The 24,344-nt window shown below is 37.1% G+C and overlaps 2 protein-coding genes across 3 annotated transcripts in view; one reads left to right on the plus strand and one right to left on the minus strand.

Moving 5' to 3' along the window:
* The first annotated feature begins 5,510 nt into the window (after positions 1–5,510).
* LOC107848381 (reactive oxygen species modulator 1) lies at positions 5,511–9,686 on the plus strand. 2 transcript variants are annotated; one of them, XM_016693145.2, is made up of 3 exons: positions 5,511–5,713; positions 6,813–6,850; positions 9,440–9,686. In XM_016693145.2, exons 1-3 carry the CDS (start codon positions 5,641–5,643, stop codon positions 9,551–9,553), a joined length of 225 nt encoding a protein of 74 aa, XP_016548631.1. In that variant the 5' UTR covers positions 5,511–5,640; the 3' UTR covers positions 9,554–9,686. The 2 variants fall into 2 exon arrangements, with proteins under 2 accessions (XP_016548631.1, XP_016548630.1); XM_016693144.2 differs by lacking the exon at positions 6,813–6,850.
* A 4,583-nt stretch (positions 9,687–14,269) lies between these two features.
* Positions 14,270–24,344, minus strand: part of LOC107847590 (PH, RCC1 and FYVE domains-containing protein 1) — a 29,309-nt gene continuing 19,234 nt past the window's right edge. Inside the window, exons 7-9 of the mRNA XM_047399003.1 lie at positions 23,982–24,128; positions 16,524–16,909; positions 14,270–14,777 (exon numbers count right to left, since the gene is read on the minus strand). Of these exons, the coding sequence (XP_047254959.1) occupies positions 14,645–14,777; positions 16,524–16,909; positions 23,982–24,128 (666 nt within the window). The 3' untranslated portion in view covers positions 14,270–14,644. The remainder of the gene's footprint in view (positions 14,778–16,523; positions 16,910–23,981; positions 24,129–24,344) is intronic.

Genomic DNA, 24,344 nt, shown 5'->3' on the forward strand with positions numbered 1-24,344 from the left:
CATATCATGAATCCTTCACTTAGTCAAAATTTAGCTATATTGCATGATTTCTAGTTTCTTAGGCATTTTATCAAACACCTTGCATGCACTATTTTAAGGCATAGGTATATTTATCAATTCGACCATCTTAATCCATCCAAAATTTATGGGTTTTAACTAACCTATTCACATGCTTCATGAAAACACATCAAGATATAACCTTGAATCCAAACAACAATCATCAACATGAATATAGTCATAATACGACAAGAAAATCACAATTTATAATTTAAAACATGATTCTTGATCTCCATGGATGAAAGGGACCCATGGATGAACATACACATACCTTAGATTAAGAATTCGTGAAGATTGAGGGCGAAATTTCCTTGAAATAGACTCTTCTATGAAAATCCTAGGGCTTGTTCATGAGAGTTTTGATCTTGAGAAGAAACCCTAATTTTGTGGCTGAGAGTGTATGATAGAGCCTTTTGAGATGTTTAACTAAAGAGAATAGAAGATAATACGCTCCTTGAGGGTTATAAGTCATGGGAAGTGAAGGAAAAAATCAAAATACCCTTACTAAAACGTCCCTCAATTGCTGGAAAAAATAGCTGACGACATTCGTGACAAGCCATTAAGTTGGTGATAGGTCGTCACGAATTGTCGTCACAAAAGGGTAAAATTTTGAGTTTCTGATTAAGGTTGACGACATTGGTGATAGGCCGTCACGGGCATGACGGCTTATCATAAAATGTCATCACTAGGGTCAGAAATCTGCCTAGGTCTGACGACATTACTGATAGGTCGTCATGGCCGTGATGGTTTGTCACAATTGTCGTCACCAGTTTCCCAGCCAGACATGCTGGAGTAAAATGGGTATAACTCTTTGCTCTGATATCGGATTTAGGCGAAATTGGTATCGTTGGAAAGATAATTAAAAGATCTTTAATTTTATATATATTAAGCCACCCATTTCATCATATACAATGAGTTATGATCGATTGAAGTTGACCCAAGTTTTGACACTCACTAAAACTTGAACGATAGGAAAGCTTTCAACTTGTACTTGAGTTAGGGGACCTATATGATCTAAGTTCATGCTCAAATAGATTTTTACACTACATAATTGATTAACACACTAAATTTACATAGGATTCGAGGCTTTTAAAATGCCTACGCATAGGAATGACGGATTTTCATTCTAGTCCAAAATGTGGGGTATTAGAGGATGTTCATTTTGTAAACGGCAAAGATGTTGAAGAAGAAGGAGGGGTTGGAGAAATTTTTCAACTTTATTCTTTTCTTTGCTTTTTTTCTTTTATTTGATCTGTTTCTTCATGAATTTAATAATTTTTAATCAAATGTATTATATTCACATGTTTTAAAAATAAGTTATATCATGCATTACATCTGAGTCGGTAAAAATATGCCACATAAGGTTGGTCAATGGTCAAAGGGGCTTAAAAGATTATGTTTTTTTGAGTATAAAGGTTTCAATGACAATAGCTTGAGTAGGAAGGTATCAAAAATACAAACTCAGACAAGTACAAGGATCTTAGATCATTTCACCTAATTTTTTATTAATCTAACACTCGGTTTTAATTATTAACACATACGAACTTTTTTGGCTTATAGTAACATAAAAAAAGTAAAAATTACATCTATAACGACATGTTTACTAGTATTTACTAAAAAATCCAAATATTTTCAAAATTTTATTAAATCCCAGTGTTTAGCATTTGAAGATACATATAACCTAAGTTAGATACGTCCTATAGATACATGTAATAATTAAACTAATTAGCATATTTTAAGGGATGTAACGGCTAACTAGCATTAATATAGCAATTAACCTAACTAATTAAGATAAAAACTCAATAAAATCCCATGAAAAAATGTAATTTGTTTGTTATTCCAACTTTAAACATATTCTCTTACATAATCAGTTTCCAAACTATTAGTACAACTTTTTTTTCTTGATTTTTTTATAGTTTTAGCTACCAACTCTTCTACCGTTCTAAATTCTTGAGTTACTTCATTGTCGTTGGTGGTTGATGATGGAGGTTGTAGTGGATTTTTCGGCCGCTCGGCTGGAGTCGCCGGCGCCAGTGACTAGCTGATTAGGGTTTCGTTTTCCATGGAGTTTGGAGCTTGTTCTTTTATGAAAGTTTTCCTAGTTATAATTCTAATTGTTCTACTCCTTTGTCGTTGTTCGATATGAAGGGGAACAAGATCATTACAGATTGCAAAAGTAGTGAAGTTAAGGTTGGGCAAATTTACAAGGATAAGTATACTTGAATTTTAATAGCAAGTTATGCCATCGAGCATTCCTTCAATTTCTATGTAAAAAGATCGGACAAGAAAAGGTATGTATCTTGTTTAACGTATCAGAAGTAGTTAATTATCTTTTGTTTAATAGATTATGCATCTAACATAAAATTGATTATTGTTTTATGTAACACTTTTGTAGTTATGTTAAGTTGGCTGAGATACATATTTTACCACACATGATTCATTTTTCATGTTTTTGTATCTTTCGTAATCTGATTATGTATAATATGTATCTCGTGATGTTTTAGTTTTAGTGATATAAACATAAAAAAGATTATGCAGTGTATATATCTCTTATTATTTTTTATGTACGATGATGTAGTGTATGTATCTCTCATTATTTTTTCAGTATGTTAAAATACATCTTATTTTTTGTAACAGATTATGAGGTTCATATTGGTTGGAGACTATGTTACTGGACTCTCAAAAATAGATGTCTCGGTCTTGCTGGATCCTTCAAACATGCACGCACCATTTTTAAAGAGTCCGAACAACATAAATTGAACGTGATTCTGCTGAAAAGAGAAGAAAAAAGTTGTTTTTGCATTTTACTTGTAGTACACTATTTTCTGTTTGTAGAGAGTTTATTTCACTCTTTCTTTTTAGGTTTTACAAGTCCATCCTATTGTATATGCCCCAAATCCTCCTTGAAATTCAAGGAAGCATTGTTCTGTTCTATAGCATGAAAAAACGCACTTAGAATTATAAGATGTCAAAATAGTAGATGATTTTTATATTGATCCTTCAAGATTTGATGGATAGAATTATCTAGTATTTGTGTTGTTGGTAAATAGCAGCTATCCCATGAAATATTCATGGTGCGTGCAAATTGGCTCGAACACTATTTTTGAGTACAATACTATTTTCTTTTGTAGAAAATTTCTTTTGTTCTTCTTTTTAGGTTTTTCAAGTCCATCATATTGTATATTCCCCAATCCTCTTTTAAATCAAAGAAGCGTTGTTCTGTGCTATAGCTTGAAAAGACTTACTAAGGATCATAAGTTGTCAGAATCTGTATCTTTTTTTTTCTATTCTACAAACTTTACTACTAAAAAAATTTAATTTCTAATGAATCTTGAGTTTTCCTACTTAGCATTTTCCAAACATTAGTTTTGTTTTACCTCTTGAGTATAGAACTTTTACAGCGTGATACTTGACAATTTGCATAAGTTAGTCAAAGAAGGAGCCTATCCTTATCAACATGCATTCAAAATTCTGGATCCGCTTTTGGTCATCTTAGAAACGAAAGTAGTTTATTTTCTGAACAAAGTGGAAGTTCATATATAAAGATACTCAATAAGCATACATGAAGGTCATACACCTCAATTCAAATAGAATTTATGTAAGTAGAATATGTTAATGAAAAACTTGTGCATTTTCCTCGACATATTCAATAAATCGTTGACTGCTTTCAATATAATAAGTTGGTTTAATAAAAAGTGTCATAAAGCTATAGATCCTTGGTGACATTAGTGGATGAGACCTCTTCATTACATATGGGATAAACTTGCAAAGAAAAATATAGAGAAGTATGAACATCAAGAAAATATATATAGGCAAAAACAAAAGGTAGGTACATCTACAATATACAATACAAGAGATAGAAAATGCTTAAATTGTATCTATTGTTTTACAGAATATATATCTTTGATATAAATAATTGAATTTAAAAAAAAAATAATGCTAGATATATATAACATACCCCTCATAATCTTTAAGCTTACTAACATGTATCTTTGGTATGCTGATTTCACTAAAACTTTAAAACAAGAGTTACATATAAAACTTAAACAAATAACAAGAGATACAAGATATTGAAAAAAGTATCATGTATGTCTAAATATTTATCTAAGCATAAAATTACTCAGATCTGAAATAACAAGACATACATGAATCTACAATAACACAAAATCAGATATATAAAAAACTTAAAATGTATCTATTGTTTTACATAATATGTATCTTTGGTATAAATAACTGAATCAAAATAAAAAATAATGTGAGATACATACAAAACAACCTCGTACACAATATATATCATTAAGCTTACTAACATGTATATTTGATATGCCTATTTCACTAAATCTTAAAAACAATAGATACATATAACATCAAAAACAGAGGACAAGAGATACAAGAAATATTAAACCCAACACTTGTCTAACGCATTCAAGTGTCATAGCTATGTTACGTATGAACCTACAAATTACTAAAGCAGAAAATAGCAATCATAAGAACATGCATGGACATGATTCAAAAAATCTAATAGAAATTTAAGAGTTAAGTAACAAAAGCCACAGATCAATCATTGGGGAAAAAGAACTTACAAAAAGCTCACAGAGAGGGCTTTGAAGCCAAATACTGAGGTACAAGAAAATATAAACACTAGGTTTTGGATAATAATTTTGAGAAAAAATTCAACATGGTCCCTTATTTTTTTTAATAGAATCGTTAGATAAGATTGGAAGAAACATTGCCAAATTATAACTTTTTGAAAAAAATCGTCAAATAAGATTGGAAGAAATTGAATATGATTTAGGGGGGAAATTTACCTTGATTCAAAATTTTGAATTAGAGGAAAAAATGGAATTGAAATCGCCGCTGAAATAATGATGTAGAATAAGGAGGAAAGAGTTCTTAATTTGGTAAAGCAAGATGTAAAATGAGGGGGTCTTTAACATGTATCTCAACTTTTAGTAAAAGTAATAAATGTTGGGATATTTATAATATTTTTAAAATGGAGAAATTTTTAGTAGTTTTGTAACTTAAGTTGTTCTTTTAGGTAATTTTTTCATAAACAAATGAATCCTAACTTTCATGCATTAGACTACAATATAACACAATGAAAATAATGATTGGGTATTTTTATGCTCCCTCCGTCCTAAATTTCTTAATTTGATTTTTCATTTTACTTATTCTTTTTTATTAATCAAGAAGAGACAAAATTATTTTTTCATGTTTTACCCTTTGTATTAATTATTTTTTCTTCAAATTAAAATGTAAACATCATTTAATAGGGTCATTATGGTAAACTGGTCATGTTATTAATTATTTTTTAATTAATGTGTATCTCAATTTGGGACGGAGGGAGTAAAAGATAAAATTTTTTTGTAAAATTTGAACTTTTAGAAGTTTTTTTAAAAAAAAATTAATCCAAATATTAATTTATTTAATTTTTAAAAATTTAAATTATTTATGAAATTGTATGGTCAAAATGGGTCCTCAACATTTTGTGAAAGTAAAAGTTTAGTAATTAGGGAGCAACAGAGAACTGCATCATAACAAAAAACCATTTGTTGGAAAACGGTGCATTTGAGTGAATCAGAGATGGCAAGAGATGGGTGTCTAGCGAGAGTAACTGCTGGTGTTGCTGTTGGTGGTGCTGTTGGTGGCGCTGTCGGTAAACCCTAAAATCCCTATTATTTTTATTTTTTTCGGTTTTCCTCCCACATTGGAGACCAACTAAACTCGGATGAGCTTTAATTCTTGATTAACTGGGTTTAAGGTGAACTGGGTTGATGCTATGGTTGAATATTTTAACAAGTTCGTTCGATTTTTTTTTTGATTCGGGCATTAAATAGTTGGAAAATAAGCTCTAATTCTTGATGATCTGGGGCAATGTTATGGTATACAGATAAAAATTGTATTATAGCAACTCTACGATGGTTGTGTCCAAGTCTATTAGGGGTGGTTTGGTAGTGTCTGTTAAGAATAGTACCGACTATGGTGTATTAATATTGCTGAGCTTAGTGATGTTGGGATTAATCATGCTGGGGATTATTTCTTATCCACTATTCAATTTGATGTTTGAAGTGAAGCTTTGTCTTTAACCATTTGTATGCTTGTATTAATACCTTTGTATTGCTAATACCATGGTTTACTATGTATTAGTTATACATCCTATAATATCGAATAGGCATATAATACATGTAGTAGTTATACTTATACATAGATAAAATCGTACCAAATCCCTTAAGAGTATTTTGAAGCCTTTATTACTACTAGCTAAAGTCATCATCTTTGACAGATGTTTAAGTAATTTGTTTATTTTGATGCTTTGCTTTGAGTAGTATCCAAATTCCAAGCTCCTAGGTAGCCCAATCTTTCTCGACTGAGTTAATTGTATACCGATGCTAAGAAGTGACAGTGCTGATTTGTTTTTTTCGTAATTAACCAGATCTCTTTATTTTGGCTTGATTAGTAATCCTGTGATAGGGAAGTTTGAGGCTTTAAAACTTGGAAATTGTTCTTACCTTTCTGGGTCATGTCTGAAGAACCATCTTGACTTTGTGATGCCATAAGTGACAGATTCTTTGTTAACTACTTTGTCATATCTTTACTCTCAGCACATTTGTCTCAGATAGAAATGACGATAATATTACTAATTTGACACTGATTGTTTCAATCTGAAAAATAATAAGATCCAACATTAATGTCTAGATTGAATGTTCTCAGTGTATTTAGTAAATTGGCGGTGCATCTGATGCATGTATTTATAGGTGCTGTATATGGGACTTACGAGGCTGTTAGGTTCAAGGTAAAATTCTTTCTCTCTCTAGTTTTCTGATCTGTTGAAAACAAGTTACTATTATTGCTAGGGCTAGGTATAAAATACCAAAAATTGAATTACCGGACCGAACCGAAAATTTGATAATTGGTATTCAGTAATTCGGTATTTGGTATGGTATTTGGGAGTAAAATTTCAATATTTCGGTATTCGAAATTGGGTTTGGTACAAGATATTAATATCGTTTGGTATTCGGTATTTACCGAATACCGGATTATTTAATATATATATATAATACGATATGTCTAAATAATCCGATAGGCAATAGTATTAGTCATCCCGAAGAATCTCTTGAACCTTGGTAATATATTCGTAAAAAGCACAAAAAAGAATACTAAATAGGGTTTCTATTAAATATACTCTTTGAAGTTTAAACGTAGTTTGTACATCTCCAATTTTAATATGGTATTACCAAATACCGTACCGAATCGAAGTTTAATTTATCGATTACCGAATTACCGAAACGATGTTTACAAGTATGGTATGTGGTATCTACTCTCAAATACCGATTACCAAATTACCAAATCCGAACTATAAAAATACCGAACCTAATACCGAACGCCCACCCCTAATTATTGCCTTTGTTCTTTCATTATTGAATTTATGGCAGTACAGAGACAGCTATATGCATCTTGCAGACTGTGGTTAGCTAGCTTGCCCTTTGTTATCTGATCTCAATTCATGATATTGTTTGGCAGCATATTGTGAACTGTAAATGATCTATTCTGAAGGTATCAGCTCTCTGAACAGTTCCCAGTAGATCTTGGATCTTAAATGCGATTTTGGTTTACTGATTACCCTAGATATTAGAGTTCGAACGCAGAATGAACATCTTAATTACCTGCACTCCACCAGTTCTTTTCTTGTGTCCATTTATGGACAGTTCGCCTATAAAATCAGCAACCTAAAGGTTAATAGTGATTCCCGTTTCCATTAAAAAGTTAGCTTTCATTAGTCTCTATTTAACAGTAGGTCCTATATTTATCACGTGACCTGCCTTAGAATTTTTTGCTATGACGCATATTAAGAATTTATTAAAGAGTTGTAGCTTGCTTTTGTACTTTTAATGCAGTGCAAGATGTTGATGGACTGTTATTGCATTGCACGTGTTGTTTCGTTGATGGTCGTCTTCATCATTTTTTGAAGACAAGCTGTTCTCTTCCATTAAATTTTCCAACAAAACTGTGAAGTTTTTTGCAAAGTTATAGTTGCCTTATACTTTTTTGTCCAAAGCTCATCTCCATTTAACAATGCATTAGTTAGCGTGAATAATAAATTTGACTTTTTCTTTGTACATAAGCCTCTTTCTTATCTGATGTCAACCTGTAAGCAACCAATAATAGGTGGTAGCGGATAACTGGATGATGACGGAGCTAGCTCTTCTAGAGTTTATTATTTAGAGGCTGAAAATGTTGACAAGCATACGGACTTGTAATTTTTGTTTCAGTGAGGTCTGTTCATAATTTCCTGTGATGTTAGGTCCTTTCTGGAAAGTTGGAATATTTAACACTGTTATCCCACATCGGAAAAAGGATGGGTAATTGGTCTCCTTATATGGACTTGGGCAATCCTCCCCTCATGAGCTAGCTTTTGAGCTTGAGTTAGGCCCAAAATCCATTCTTTACATGGTATCAGAACGAGGCCCATCCCAAATCTTTGTTCACCGATGTTGGGCCCCATATTATATTGTCCACGCTCCAGTTAACGAGGCCTGGGCGTGTGGGGGAGTGTTAAGTATCCCACATTGGAAAAGAGTTGGGTAATTGGTCTCCTTATTTGGACTTGCGCAATCCTCCCCTTTAAGAGCTAGCTTTTGAGGTTGAGTTAGGCCCAAGATCCATTCTTTACAAACACAATACTGAAAGATCAGAAGTAATTCTGGTGAATGAGGGATAGGTTTGTGATGGACATTTCGCATGTGTAAGTTATGAAAAAAAATCAAGGGCATTGAGAATCCTATTTATACAGTAACCTTTTCCTTTTCTTTTATGATCCATTTTGATCGAAAGAAGTACCTCTCATTATAGTGATACTTGAAAAGTGCTCTCTTTTGCTTTTAGTTCACTTTCCCTTTTTTTGGGGGCAGGGGGGGAGGGGGAGTAGACAAAAGAGCAAGCAGTTTCATACTATGGTTGAAAGAAGTACCTCTCATTGTAGTGATACTTGAAATATGCTCTCTTTTGCTTTTAGTTCACTTTCCCTTTCTTTTGGGAAGGGGGAGTAGACAAATGAGCAAGCAGTCTCATACTATGGTTGCATAACAGACTTATTACTGCAGATGCAAACACTGGAGACTAGGGTTCAAATTTCTGTAGAGACAAAAAAACTTAGTCTTCCATCAGCCTAAGCTGTTGCATGGCTGGATATAGTTACCTGTTACCTATACTTGTGGGAGGTATACCAGGTATCCGAAGGAATGTCGAGGTGTGACCCGAACAGTATTGCTCTAAATAAACAAATGTGGACTTGTTACTTGTTACTTAAGAGAATTTGATTAAAGTGCTGCTCAAGGTTGTTTGCTTTGGCCTAATAACAAAATTAAGTTAATGGAAATTACAGGTGCCTGCACTTCTGAAAATCAGATATATTGGGCAAACTACTTTGGGAAGTGCAGCTATTTTTGGTCTCTTCTTGGGTGCTGGAAGCTTGATACACTGTGGGAAGTCTTACTAAGCATATATTTGCTAGCTGTGTCGAACATTTTGATTGTCGTAGAGCATGGAATTGAATTGTTGTTATCAGAATAATGTGCTTGTGCAATTCCAGTATATTTGAGTCAAGTACTCTGGTAATTGGTGATTCAAAATTGAGCTTCTCTCTTACCTTTTAGCAGCAGTTTATAACTCGGCAGGCTATGGTAGTATGCTTGTCCTTGCCCCATAAAAAGGGGAAAAAGAAGCTTTTTAGCATTTTCGAATGATAGATACATACCTGGTTTTGAACTTTGCTGTTTGGTTGTGGGCATGCGAGGGCCTGAGTTCAACGTGGGAAAAGGTGCACTGATAATCCGATTTTGAAGTTATTTTTGTCTGAAATTTGACTTTGATCAGGTTCAAATTTCAGACAATTCTATCTGGCGTTTGATTCGGTGTTGAAGTTTAGCTGGGTAATTGCAAATTTCAAATATTTTTGGTTGGGGGACAATCCAATATGCATTCATCAATTTTTTGCATTTCACTCACTGTGCCTCATTTTACAGCTTGGTTGGATGCACTTATATAGCTAAAAGCTAGGATTTCTAACTTATAGAACTTCTAACTTGTGGCTTTTAGCTTATTTTTCTAATGTTTGTCATCCCTGAAACACTTTTTAATCCTACCCAAACACTAGTTATATTTTTTGGCTTAAAAGCACCTAAAGATGGTAGCAAATCCAAACAGGCTCTTCATGCCATTTCATTTTATTCCATGATCCATGGTGGCTTAAGTTAATTCATTCATTCCGACCCGTAATTGCTTTATCCATTTATTTCATCTAAAATTTACATAAATATACATCTTTAAGTACAATTATTACATAAAATTTCATTTGGCAAAACTAATTACAAATATCTTATTTAAACCCCCATGCATAGCAAAGCATCTCTTTTTAGATCGGTTAATGCTCCACTATAATTATTTAATATCAAGCTAGCATTATCTGATGATTTCAAGATTTCAAATTTTAAAAGATATCTTATCAGATTACTCAACTGCATCATCTTTTTTAATTTATTTTTAAGGTTTGTTTATTTATTTATTTTTCAACTTTACCGAATAAAAAATCTACGGTTTCTTAATCTAAGGATTTTTTCAATTTTACCAAATAAAATATACAGTTTCTTAATCTAAGAATTTTTTCAACTTTACCAAATCATCTTCTAGTTGTTTATTTTATTTTTTCAACTTTACCAAATCTAAGGTGTTGTGATTTGCTTTTTAATCTGTATTTTTTTTTTTCGATTTTATGCATTTTTATACAATAACATACCCAGTATTTTATGCATTGTTATATATAGCTATGTTGTGTATAAAAGTAATGACGCAACTTTTTGGGAGATCTGCTGTAATTTTCACTCCATATACATTGATACACAATGTATATGGTTGACCCATTCTGCTATTTATACATGCAAGGGTTATGTATAAGAGTTGTCAGTGGTATGTATATGACTTGAAATATTCTCATCTTATAAGTGTAAGGGTTATGTATAAGAGTTGCCTGTGTTATGCAATTTATATGGTTTGACCCAATTTTTAGATTTTCCTTTGCAGGTATATTTCACCTTATACTTAGGCATGTTATGTTTAAGTATATGATTTATTGCTGCTATTTTTTACTTTATATATTTCATAGCACTTTTTTATGTATAGGTTTACCTTATATATTACTGCAGTTATGTTTCACCATATTTAGATTATACATAAGTATGTTATGTATACGAATATGCTTTATACATTACCGTTGTCTTGTTTTCTTTATATGAGTCTTTTATTTTTTTTTTTCAAATTTTTTATGTTCCTTTATTTTGTTAGGGTCTTTTCTCTTTGATTTGAAAATTTTTTAGGTGATTTATGTGGTAAATTTCTTTCTAGGAGTATATTTTTTGAAAAATTTACATAATTAAGGATTCATTAATTACCCATTAATAATGTACAATCTTGGATGATTATTAGACTTGATTTATTTTCTTAAATATCGTTAAAATGGTTAACTATACATAAGTTATAATGTCTAATAACGTGGAGGAACGTATATGAACATTTATAATTCTGGAAAGAAAAAATTAAATAACAAATTTGAAAGAAAAGATAATTAACTAACTAAAATCTGAAATTTATGTTGTTTACCCTTATTTCATTTTACTTAATAGTACCTTATTTTTCAACCATAGGTATCTCAATTTGCTATTCAAATAAACAAAACACTAGTATGGAAACTCATTTCTCATATTTGCAATTCAAGACCCATTTTTCAGATGATTATATTTCAATTGCTATAAATTCAAAAAATACCATCGTACACAACTAAGCAGGAGTTCAAAGATTAAACAAGTACAGATTAAATAGCGGTCCATTAAATTTTTCTATTAACTTGTTAAGTAAGCAGACGGAGGATATGTAGTCAGATTCATCTTCATAATGACATTTAGCTGAACATGACAAGTGATACAATTTTAATTCCCATTTTAATTTCTTTCGCCCGCAAACAGGTAGGTTTGAGTGGTTTGAAGGTGGGTCTCCTACGTATTCAATTCAGCCTTCGTCGGCCTCAGCTATGAGCTTGTAGCATGAAGCTTGCCTAGTACGGTTTACATCTCATGTGTGGTTTGCGAGATATTGAACAATAAGCAGGTTATAGGAAAGCGCTCACCCGAAAGGACAGGGGGTTGTTGATACAAGTCAAATGGTCACCTTAGTTTTTGAAGACATCCTGCGAGGCCAACACAAGAAGAACCCAATTATAGTCACATTGAGGGCATGGGAGCACGCATGGGGGACCCATTTTAAGCCCACAATAGAAGAATCCCGTGTATGGAAGGTTGCTTGGAAGCTTGCCTTGATGAGATGCCCCGAGAGGTCCAAGTGTTGAAGAATAATTGTGAAGACCAAAAAGATTCAAGGAAAGTCATATGTTGAAGTGTGAAGAAGACCACATCAAAACACTACATGATCACCCATTCATTAAGGGTGTAATGGTCTTTTTATGCTTTTTGTTTACACTCCATAGGAGCCCCTTTTCATTAAGGGTATTTTGGTCTTTAATGTAATAAGTATAAATAGATTCCTTAGGCTTATTTTTCATTAGACTTTGATGAATTGAAATTGAGTATTACCCATATTTTGTAGCTTTAGTCTTGTAGTTGTAGCTCTTAGAACCAAAACTTGGTCCATGAACATTTGAAAGTTAGGGTTTTCACTTGTCTTGGATGATTTGGCAAGAAAGGTGTGCTTGAGGAAGTGTGAGTTCTTTGGGTCACCTAAGAGGAAGGTTTGAACTCTTATTTGTGAGGTGTGTTTGAAGATTTGAAACATCTTCTAGTGCTGATCATTGAATAGGAGTAAGGGTCTTTCTATCTATCCTTTAATTTCAAGCATTCTTCTTCATCTCATTCTATGTGATATTTCTCTTTATTTGGTTGCTGAAATTTGCATCATAGTGACCAATTTCGTGTGTTTGGTAGTCTTTAGGCTATCAGTTGTGCAAAGGTCGGGCTTTCCTATGTGTTCCAAAAATATAGCTGTTTTTTTGGGTTCACGTAACAAATAAATTTCTAAACAGAGAGAGGTTGATAGAAATTCAGGTCCTTCCGTTTGCGTAAATGTCACAATGGCTATTTTTTGGTTTTTGTAATTGAAAAACAATCATATCGCGATTAGTGTAATTTTAAAATTCAGAAAACAAACTCCAAAGTAGCGTATGCTTCATCCGTCAAAGTTGAACGATTGTTATTTGCTCTCTGCTTTTCACTTTTATACATATGCCGCAACCATTGTGGATCTAGCATATTTTACATGTTCACTTACGCCAGTAGTTTTTCGTAGGCTTTGTATTTATGTTGATGGATTCATTAAATACCTATAAATATATGACTGTAAACCCAATAATTCCTATATAGTATTAAGTTAAAGTCCTTGTAGGAATATATAAAATTTAAATCACGAATCTGCACGTGTGACAAGGGTGACAGAGGAGTGGTACAATTTTCTTTCCTTTTCTTTTGTTCTTTGTTTTTGTAGTGACAAACTCTTTTTGCACTGTAAAGTGATCATCAACGTATGTTTTCAGAGCGCAAATTCAACTTCCCGTATTTAACTTTTGCTTTAGAATTTACATCCCTCATTATGTTCGAGCAACTTATAAAACTATTTATTGAAGTTTTTTGAGTTCTAAATTAATACATCATGAAGTCAATCTAGATTGTCCTGTCATTTTAGGTAGTCTTAGCCGCAATATCAAGAAGCCAAACTTTTATATCTAAACTGTTAAACAAGCAGCACCAAAATCATCGTTCTCCCAATTTGTATTTTCACGAAGGGATCTGTCCCTCAGTTTTTTCCTAGGGTTTTGTTAACAAAATCAGCACCTGTCACTTGACCACCTTACATGAGTTGCTACTTAGTAGTAATTATTTTTGGGAACACCACATCGTGGCCATAGAATACTGCACGACATATTAGTTAGGTGCATGTTACGTGTTCGAACCTACTATGAATAAAAGCTTGATATTTAAGTGAAGAGGAGTTGAAAGACGAGTTATTGTCCCCTGAGTTTTGGACCGTGCACCAATTGGTCCTCGGGGATTTTGAGGTTATCACAAGGAAGAAAATAAAGATTACACGCCTCAAATAGTTGAGAGGGAGAAAGACAAATTAAGTAATTGTACACTTGCAGCAGAAAGGGTAGGGATTTGAAATCTGAAGATGCATGTACTTTGGAAATTTACAAGGAAGCTACTCCCAATAAGAGCAAGCTTACTAAAACTTTACATCTCACTTTCAATTCCCCCCACAAACAACATTATGGAGGGGGGAAATGAAAAAAGTAATTATAGAAGAACAGGTCAAGCCATAAGAAGAAAAAGAAAAATCTAACGAAAACTTACAACGCAAACCTCTACTCCTAGTTCTTTTTATGGCAACACCTGCTACACCCCACAAATTTGAGAAGCCAAACTAACCGATGAATATGATCTTCTCCCCTGAAGCAGAGATCTTCTGCCAGGGAAGAAGAAAAAGAAGAGGCCAAGAAACAAAAAATCACTTACAAATTTATTAGCATGTTTCAATGCAGTAAGTCCTCGCTTACAGTGCCAACACTCGACTTGTCCCCCATGCGCACGTTATACTGCTCATAAACTCTAGCTCGGTTCTCTGCCCACCAATGTTCAGCTTGTTTCTCGCTAAATCTCTTTCGACTGCATTTAACACACATCAGTCTTTTGATTTTCAAGGGAAAAGCGACTGCATGCAGCTTAAAGCATTCAAACACATAATGTCACTGAAATCACCCTACAATTGTATCAAAGCACACAAACACAACCCTTCTATTTTTGCAGGATTCTAGAAATGAATTCTCAATCAATTAACTATGCCTCAATCCCAAACTATGTGGGCCGGCTTATATGAATCTGTATGCATTTCACTTTAACTACTACTGCTCCAATCCTAAATGATTTGTCTTTCAAGGAAAATTAGGGATCATCTAGAACTAGAATGTCACTAAGATCTCAAGCTTATTCTGCATGGGATACAAATCTCTACCATAGATGAATGCATTGCACAACAACAATCGCCTCAGTCGCCAAGCAAGTTGGGGTTGGCTATAAGAATCCTCATTGAGCATGCAGCTCCATTTATGATATCTAAATCTCAGAACAAAGTTTTGATAATGTCAAGCTAAGTTGCTCGGACTCTCCAGAAAAGTTGCCGCACCCGTGTCGGATCCTTAAAAAATACTTTGGAGGACCCAACACACACCCATCGGCATGTTTAAAGAATCTGAGCAACACAGATATCAAGTAGCAGAAACGGGAGATCCACAGACAACCAACATAGAAGCATATACTCCCCCATTCCTTTTTACTTGCTCCATTAGGGTTGTGCTTATATTCCTAAATATTTGCTCCTTGAATCTTTCAAGAATAGTTTTGAACAAAATCTTCCTATTATGCCTTGTTCAATAAATGTAATGATTTGGAAAGAGGTATAAAATTTAATTGGGACGATATTAGTAAAATTACTTTTAATTTTATAGGAGTAAGGGATTTATTAAGAGATATGCCCAACCCAAATGGAGCAAATAAAAAGAAATGGAAAGAGTAGTTAATAGCCTCATGCAAAAGAGCTGAATACACAAAGGATCTTGTAAACAAACTTAAATAAGATCTTCTGCATCAACCTAAAAATAATTTTTTGAAAAATTAGGAACCGTCCAAGGATAGAAGCCATTCCTAGACAGAATATTCTTAAACAGAGATGGATCACTTTATCAGAGACATAGCGCAACCATATTCCTTAAAATGTACTCGCACAAATTACAATAACAACAACATACCCAGTGTATTCCCACAAAGTGGGGTCTAGGGAGGGTAAAGTGTACGTAGTCCATACCACTACCTCAAATGAAGTAGAGAGGTTGTTTCCGATAGAACCCCGGCTCATAGCAAATAACAAACAAAAAATATAAAAGCACACGACAAAATGGGATAACACACTGCTAGATAATAAAGGAAACAAGACACCCATAAGGTAATACTATAAACTATCTATTCAAAATCATATACATCACCGAAACACCATGAACAAGAAACTCCAGGCACAGATACAAACCAAGCACTCATCCCTACTATCACAGCCGAACTCCTACCCATTAACCCTCTATCCTAATCCGAATCCTCCAAACCTTCTTATTAAGGGTTCTGTCCTCCGTAAGCTGTAACGGCTCCATATCATGCCTAATCACCTCCCTCCATTATTGCTTCGGCCTACCTCTACCCCGCCTAAAATCATCCATAGTCAGCCTCTATTAATGGCAGAAACAAATTATTACAGGGAGATCATTTTCAACTAGAATTATTACAGGGAGATCATTTTCAACTAGAAGAATGCAAAGGGGATAAAGTTCCATCAAATTTAATGATCTAAAACCACAGTTAACGCACCTGAAGCGAACACGTTTAAGATCTTTGACACCTCCTGGTAAGGAGGTTAGTGTAATATATACACCTGATTCATCTTGTTCAACCCATTCATTCTCATTGCGAGAATCACCTTCTTTTGTTCTAGCCCCGTTTCTTGTCGTTGGTTCTGGTAACCCCTGTCTGGTTTGAACAGCATTGCGATTACTGACATTGCTTGATCCATTAGAATGTAGTTGATTGTTAGATACATTTGACTCCAAATCTTGAAAAGTTAGTTGACTATGGACTCGGTCAACACAGCCATTTGGTATGTCACTGGCGGTAAGATTGGAACCCGACGAAAAAGATGTAGGAGACTTCATGTTCCGTGAAGCACCTACAGGCAACCTCTCAGCCATTTCCTTCAGCTATGAAAGATAAAAACGACAAAATACACTATCAGCAAGAGAAGCTAATGAAAGGCAGATCAACAGAAAATTATGCATACAATACCTTTAAAAAGCATCTATATATTATCAAAAAGGGGCAACAAGACGAACAATGGCACATAAGCTGACCACTGTGGAAAACAAGCTCAACTATGAAAAGCTCATGAATCCAAAAGATTAGCAAGCAAATTATAGAGAAACGTTCTTTTTCCCTCTATTGTTTTCCTGACTGAGTACCTTCACTCCTTTAAACTCAAGCTACATTCTATATGAACTTAAAAGATTAACTGCTAACAGTTAAAAGCAAAATTTGCAAATCATAAAATTTTGGTCCACTTAACTTTTGCAGGAATATAAAACAGTATGAAACAAATTTATTTTGGGAGAGAAACAAATGACATTCTATTTGAAACAGATGAAGTAGATTGTTGATCAAATACAGTTATTGAACCAAAAACACATTCAGTTACTTTGTTAACACAGAAAGACTATCCAAACATGCAAATTTTGAGAAAAGCTGCAAGATTAAAGTAGTCATATAAGATGTACAAGAGCAGCTTTTTACTGCGAACTCAGAAGATGGCAAAGATTCTGCAATGCATAGTTGAAAGGTTCCCTACCACATATTTGGGTCTTCCACTTGGTGCAAGGGGTTGTGGACAAATGAAAAAAAATTTAGCACATCAGAAGACATAAACACCTGTCTTTTGGTGGACGGTAAGTGTTGGTCAATAGTGTTCTTGATGGGATTCCAACATACTTAACATCCTTCTTGCCTATCCCAGCTAGTGTTAAAAGGGGAATCAATAGGGTAAGAAACAGGTTTCCTTCAGAAGGAAATTTTGAAAAGAGAAGACTGCATTTGGTAAAATGGAATGATATAATGTTTGGCCAAAAAGGGAGGTAGAATGGGACTCAAAATTCTCAGGCAACATAATAAGAGTCAACTATGTAAATGATTATGGAGATTTATTGAACATAAAACAGAGGTATGGAAAAATGTCATTGCCATAAATCATGGTAGAGACGATTTCTGGAAACTAAAAATGGTTCTTTACTCAAATATGGGAGCAATCTGGAAGAACATTAGCAAGCTTTGAGCGATGGGGGTATCAGATTAGAGAGGTAATTGGATAAAATTCTAGGAGGACATTTGGCTGGAAAACTCAAGGATAAATTTCCTGTTCTTTAAAGCATCAAACCAGACAGGAGCTGTTTAGTGGCTGACAGTTACAATGAAACAGGACAGAAGCTCCAATTTAGGAGGAATTTCAATGGGGAAATTCTGAATATCACTCTTGTTCTTGTACAGCAGCACCATTGTACTCCACCCCCATTCATTGGCATTCTAGCCGTCCTAAATTTTTACCTGGATTTTTGGAAGAACACGCACAAGGCAGGTATGGAGTGACTGACCAGGTTGTTTGATGTCATATTTAGGACAACTAGAATGTCAGAGGAATAGAGGTGGCATACAGTGGTTCTGTTGTACAAGAATAAGGGTGATTTTCAAAATTGCAATCACTAGAGGGATATATCAAGCTACCGAGCCATACTATGGAAGTCTGAGAGGGGGTGGTCGAGGTGAGAACGAGGAAGGATGTGTTTATCCATGAGAACCAAGTCGGATTCATGCCCGGGCGATCGACTACAATAGCCTTTTTTTTTTTATAAATGTGGCGTTCGGGACAGCTCTCTCTCTCTCCCCCTACCCTCTCTCCCTCTCTCTCGCCCGGTCCCCAGCCCCCGTCGCCGACCTTCGGCGCCGACCCGACCCGACCGCTGGCCCCGACCTCCGGTCCCCGGCGCCGCTCCCCGCCACCCCGACCTCCAGTCCCCGGCTCCGGTTCCAAGCCGTTCCCCCCCCCCCCCCCGTCCTCCCCCCCCCCCCCCCCCCCTTTGCCGTCCCACACCCCCCCCCCCCCGGGCGGGGTACACCAGCCCTCCCCCCCACCTCGGCCTCCAGCTAGCCGCCAACTCGGTCCCCAACAACCGCAGCTCCATCTCAGCACCGGAATCCCCCGGAAGCCGGTCAACACTGGGATTGGTTTCCGACTTGGTCTACAAGCGTAATCCGGTGACTTCTAACCTTTGTTATTTCGTTATTTCATATTTCATTTTATTTCATTATTTCATATTTCATACTTCGTATTATGCTAGTAGTAGCCCCTGTACCTTGACTTGCGTGGGATTTGTGGATATTGTCTGTTGTCTGTTGTTGCTGTGGTCGTTTCTTGCACTGCTTTGGACTGGGTTATCGGCTGGGAATCTGTATTTGGGGTTGTGGGTGTTGAGTCCAGTGGTGTTTGTCCCCTAATTGAGTATAGTTTTGTTTCGAGAGTATTTCTTTGAATTTGTGTGAGCCTTGTATTTCCTGCTGCTGCTTTGATACTACCATCGTGTATAGCTTTATTTTTCTTATACTTTCGTGTAGTTGTGGCTGTGGGCGGTAATGGGTGGATAGGGTCATGTCCGAAGGGGTTGGGGCTTGGGGTCATGGTGGGGGCGGGGGATGAGGAGAGGGCGGGAGTGGGAGGGAGGCCAAGGTTTGGCCGCGGGGGGGTAGTGGGGGGTAGTGGAGGACGTGTGGATAGTGACGGTAGGCTGAGGGTTGGGTCTTGGAATATAGGAACCCTTCAGGGTAAGTCCATAGAGCTTGTGAAGATTCTTAGGAAGAGGAGGATCAACATTGCGTGTGTTCAAGAGACCAGGTGGGTAGGGTCTAAGGCTAGGGATGTGGATGGTTACAAGCTGTGGTACTCTGGGAGCGAGAGGCGTAGGAATGGAGTTGGCATCTTAGTAGATGAAGAGCTTAGAGGTCAGGTAGTAGAGGTGAAGAGGATCAACGATAGGTTGATGACTATTAAGTTGGTCATTCGGGGGTTTACCCTGAACGTGTGTAGTGCTTATGCGCCGCAAGTGGGATCGGAGGGGGAGGAGAAGATGCGGTTTTGGGAGGCTTTGGAGGAGGTGGTGAGAGGCGTGCCTAGTTCGGAGAAGATTATTGTAGCAGGGGATTTCAACGGGCACATCGGGGCGTTACCGAGAGGCTTTGGTGATGTGCACGGTGGTTTTGGTTTTGGGGAGAGAAATGAAGAGGGGGCTACCCTATTGGAGTTTGCGAGGTCCTTTGGGCTGGTGGTGGTGAACTCGGGCTTCCCGAAGAAGGACGACCACCTGATCACCTTTTGAAGCGCGATAGCCAGGACCCAGATTGACTTTTTGTTGCTTAGGAAAGGGGATAGGGCGTTGTGTAAGGACTGTAAAGTCATCCCGAGTGAGAATCTTTCGACCCAGCATAGGTTCTTGGTTATGGATTTGGGTATAAAGAAGGATAGAAAGAGGAGGAATAAGGAGAGTAGACCTAGAATTAAGTGGGGCGGCCTGACGCCGGTGAATGCGTGGGAGATAGGGGAGAGGTTGGCGGGATTGGAGGTGTAGGAGTGTAGGGGGACGTGGATAGTATGTGGGACAGGGCGGCAAGGTGCATCAGGGAGAATGCAAGTGAGGTGTTGGGTGTTTCTAGGGGCCGGGCCGGGCACCATCGGGGGGATTGGTGGTGGAATGAAGAGGTGGAGAAGAAAGTGGGGACCAAGAAAGGGGCGTATGCTAAGTTGGTAGAGAGTAAGGACGAAGAGGAGAAGCGGGTAAACAGGAAAGAGTACAAGCTAGCGAGGAAGGAGGCTAAGTCAGCAGTCACGGCAGCTAAGACGGCAGCTTTTGAGAGCTTGTATGCAGGGTTACAGGGGAAAGGAGGGGAGAAAAAGTTGTTTAGACTCGCTAAGGCTAGGGAGAGAAAGGGTCGTGACCTCGATCAGGTGAGGTGCATTAAGGGGGAGGACGGTAGAGTGTTGGTGGAGGACGGCCACATTAAGAATAGATGGCAGTCGTACTTTTATAGGCTCTTGAATGACGAAGGGGATAGAGCTATTGTGTTAGGGGAACTGGAACTGTCGGGATTTTAGCTATTGTAGACGTTTTAAGGTACTAGAGGTTAGACAGGCTGTTCGCAGGATGTGAAGGGGTAGGGCGACGGGGCCGGATGAGATACCGGTGGAGTTTTGGAAGTTCGTTGGAGAGGCTGGTGTAAGGTGGTTGACTGGACTGTTTAATGAAATCTTCAGGACGGCAAAGATGCCCGAGGCTTGGAGGTGGAGTACCATGATCCCTCTCTATAAGAATAAGGGGGACATTCAGAGTTGCAATAACTATAGGGGGATTAAGTTATTGAGCCACTCTATGAAGATCTGGGAGAGAGTGGTCGAGGTGAGGCTGAGACGGATAGTGTCTATTTCGGAAAACCAGTTTGGATTTATGCCCGGCCGCTCAACGACGGAGGCAATCCACCTGGTACGGAGGTTGGTGGAGCAGTATAGGGAAAGGAAGAAGGATCTGCACATGGTGTTTATCAACCTGGAGAAGGCTTACGACAAAGTCCCCAGGGAGGTGCTTTGGAGATGCTTGGAGGTGAGAGGAGTACTGCTGGCATATATCAGAGCAATTAAGGATATGTATGATGGGGCGAAAACCCAGGTGAGGACGGCGGGAGGAGACTCAGAGCATTTCACTGTCCTGACAGGATTGCATCAGGGATCTACTCTTAGTCCCTTTTTGTTTGCGTTAGTGATGGATGTGTTGACGCGGCGTATTCAAGGGGAGGTGCTGTGGTGTATGCTTTTTGCAGACGATGTAGTTCTGGTAGATGAGACTCGAGGGGGTGTGAATGACAAATTAGAGATGTGGAGGCAAACTCTTGAGTCTAAAGGGTTCAGGGTGAGCAGAAGCAAGACAGAGTATGTGGAATGCAAGTTTAATGACGTGAGGCGGGAGAATGAGGTAGTAGTGAAGCTGGAAGCACAGGAGGTATGCAAGAGGGATAATTTCAAGTATCTTGGGTCCGTGATCCAGAGTAACGGTGAGATTGACGAGGATGTCTCGCACTGTATTGGGGCGGGATAGATGAAGTGGAAGCTCGCGCCGGGGGTGCTGTGTGATAAGAAGGTGCCGCCCAAGCTTAAAGGCAAATTCTACAGGGTGGTCGTCCGTCCGGCCTTGTTGTATGGAGCGGAGTGTTGGCCAGTTAAGAACTCCCACATCCAAAAAATGAAGGTGGCAGAAATGCGGATGTTGCGCTGGATGTGTGGGCTGACTAGAGGGGATAGAGTTCGGAATGAGACTATCCGGGAGAAGGTTGGTGTGACTTCAGTGGAGTGCAAGATGCGGAAAGCCCGATTGAGATGGTTCGGTCACGTGAAGAGAAGGGGCATGGATGCCCCGGTCCGTAGGTGTGAGAGGCTAGCGTTGGATGGTTTTAGGCGGGGTAGGGGTAGGCCAAAGAAGTACTGGGGTGAGGTGATTAGGCGGGACATGGAGCAGTTACAGCTCACCGAGGACATGACCCTAGATAGGAAGGTCTGGAGGACGCGAATTAGGGCAGAGGACTAGGGCCAGTTTGGGGTCGCTAGTGTAGGGAATTACTTGGTGGAGGTTTTATTCCTGTTATGATTCCGTGTTCCGTGTTCCATGTTTTATTACGAATCTGTGTGCCTTCCTCTGCTCTCCTCTGTTTTATATTACTTATGGGTGCCGTATTTATGTTATGTAATCTGCTTCTGTGCTTTACTATGTGTTTGTGTGGTATCTCGTGCCTTGAGCCGGGGGTCTATCGGAAACAGCCTTTCTACTTCTTTAGAGGTAGAGGTATGGACTGCGTACATCTTACCCCCCAGACCCCACTAGGTGGGAATACACTGGGTTTGTTGTTGTTGTTGTTGTATTTGTCACCTCCCAACAGCAACAGATACCAAGTAACTCTGTCCAGCAAGGCTAGGACAGATGGAAAGAAATCACCTAGTATTTTTGTCTCTGCAGGGATTTAAACCTGAAATCTCATGGTTCTCAATCCACTTTATCGACCACTAGGCCGCAACCTTGGGTGCCAGAAGTCATTCATCTTGTAAGGAGATTGTTCGAGCAGTATAGGGACAAGAAGGGAGGCTTACAGATGGTATTCATTGACCTAAAAAATACATAAGATAAAAGTCCCAAGAGAGGTCCTTAGGAGATGTTTGGCGTCTAGAGGTGTACCTGTGGAGCCAAAACCCGAATTGGGACAGTGGGAGGTTTCACGACTTCATCTCAAAAGAAATTCATATAGGTTTAGTATTTTTAAATATTTGAAATTGTGCGCTTCACTTCTCCATGGACCTTATCTTTTTCTTGAAACACTGCCTGACTCACAGTTGACCCACTTCAAGTTAAGTAACCCATTCCTCCAATGAAACTGACCCTGAAGACAACCTGGATTTCCGCAAGACCATGCAACATAGTTTGGTTTGACACGACAAACAGCCCATGCGTCATTCAAGAAATTGAACTCCGTGATGACACACATATATATTAGACCATCAAGCAAATAGGCCTAGCTGTAAACCGATCAAACAAGTCATTTATCTATTTTTGACAAGTATTGTAACAAGTCATCCAAATAATAGTATCAGATTTAACAAGTCATTTATCTATTTTTGACAAGTATTGTAACAAATGAACAAAAACTCATAACCCAAAGACACAAAAGAAAAAAATCACATTATTAAGTGATTTTAGTATAACTGATAATTCCAAATGACAAAAGAAAATACAAACTCTCATATTGACCAAAACAGAGAAATATTCTCAATAATAAGAACCACATTCATAGTTGGACTGAAATTCACTTTGTTATATATTGAACTAACTGTATAAAAATTATAGACGTATGCATACATTTATCTATGTTAGACCATCCTACTTGAAAGAATACTTGACAAAATAAGCAGTTAGAATTTATTAGAGTAAATGAAAGCTTTATTTTCCTAATCCACTTCTAAAAGTTTAAGTAGAATACTTTCTTATTTGTAATAGTTGCAGCATTTCATTAAGTTCTTTGATAAGGAGCATTTGATTAAGTTAAAACCGAAACAATTAGCTCTGAGAAGCTCAGTTAGAAGACAGACATGTATGTCATTACAGATGCAAGCAACTTCTTGACCAGAAATTTAAAGCAGCTTACCTGAGAAGTAAGTGACTTGATCACTTCTTTTGCTGCTTTGCATTTGGCAGTCTCTTCTCCAGCAATGGTCATTGCCTCCTTTAGCTGCTTAGTAGCTCTTTCCAGTTCTATCTCTTGAAGTTGAGCCTTGCGCGTGAGATTTTCCACCTATAATGAAGATCGTTCAACACAATGCTTTTATTTTAATGAAATTAATAAATTATTTGAATCGGAGATTTCAATTTCAACAAAATTGTGATGCATAAATACAGACAGTTTTAGATCATAGACTCGGTCTTTCATGACAATGACATTCCAGATTTAAGATGTAGCACAAAACTAAAAAGGCGCCTGAAACGGGAAGTAATAAATAAATTTGCTATG

This window comes from Capsicum annuum, chromosome 11, assembly GCF_002878395.1.
Source record: "Capsicum annuum cultivar UCD-10X-F1 chromosome 11, UCD10Xv1.1, whole genome shotgun sequence".
Classification (NCBI taxonomy): Eukaryota; Viridiplantae; Streptophyta; class Magnoliopsida; order Solanales; family Solanaceae; genus Capsicum; species Capsicum annuum.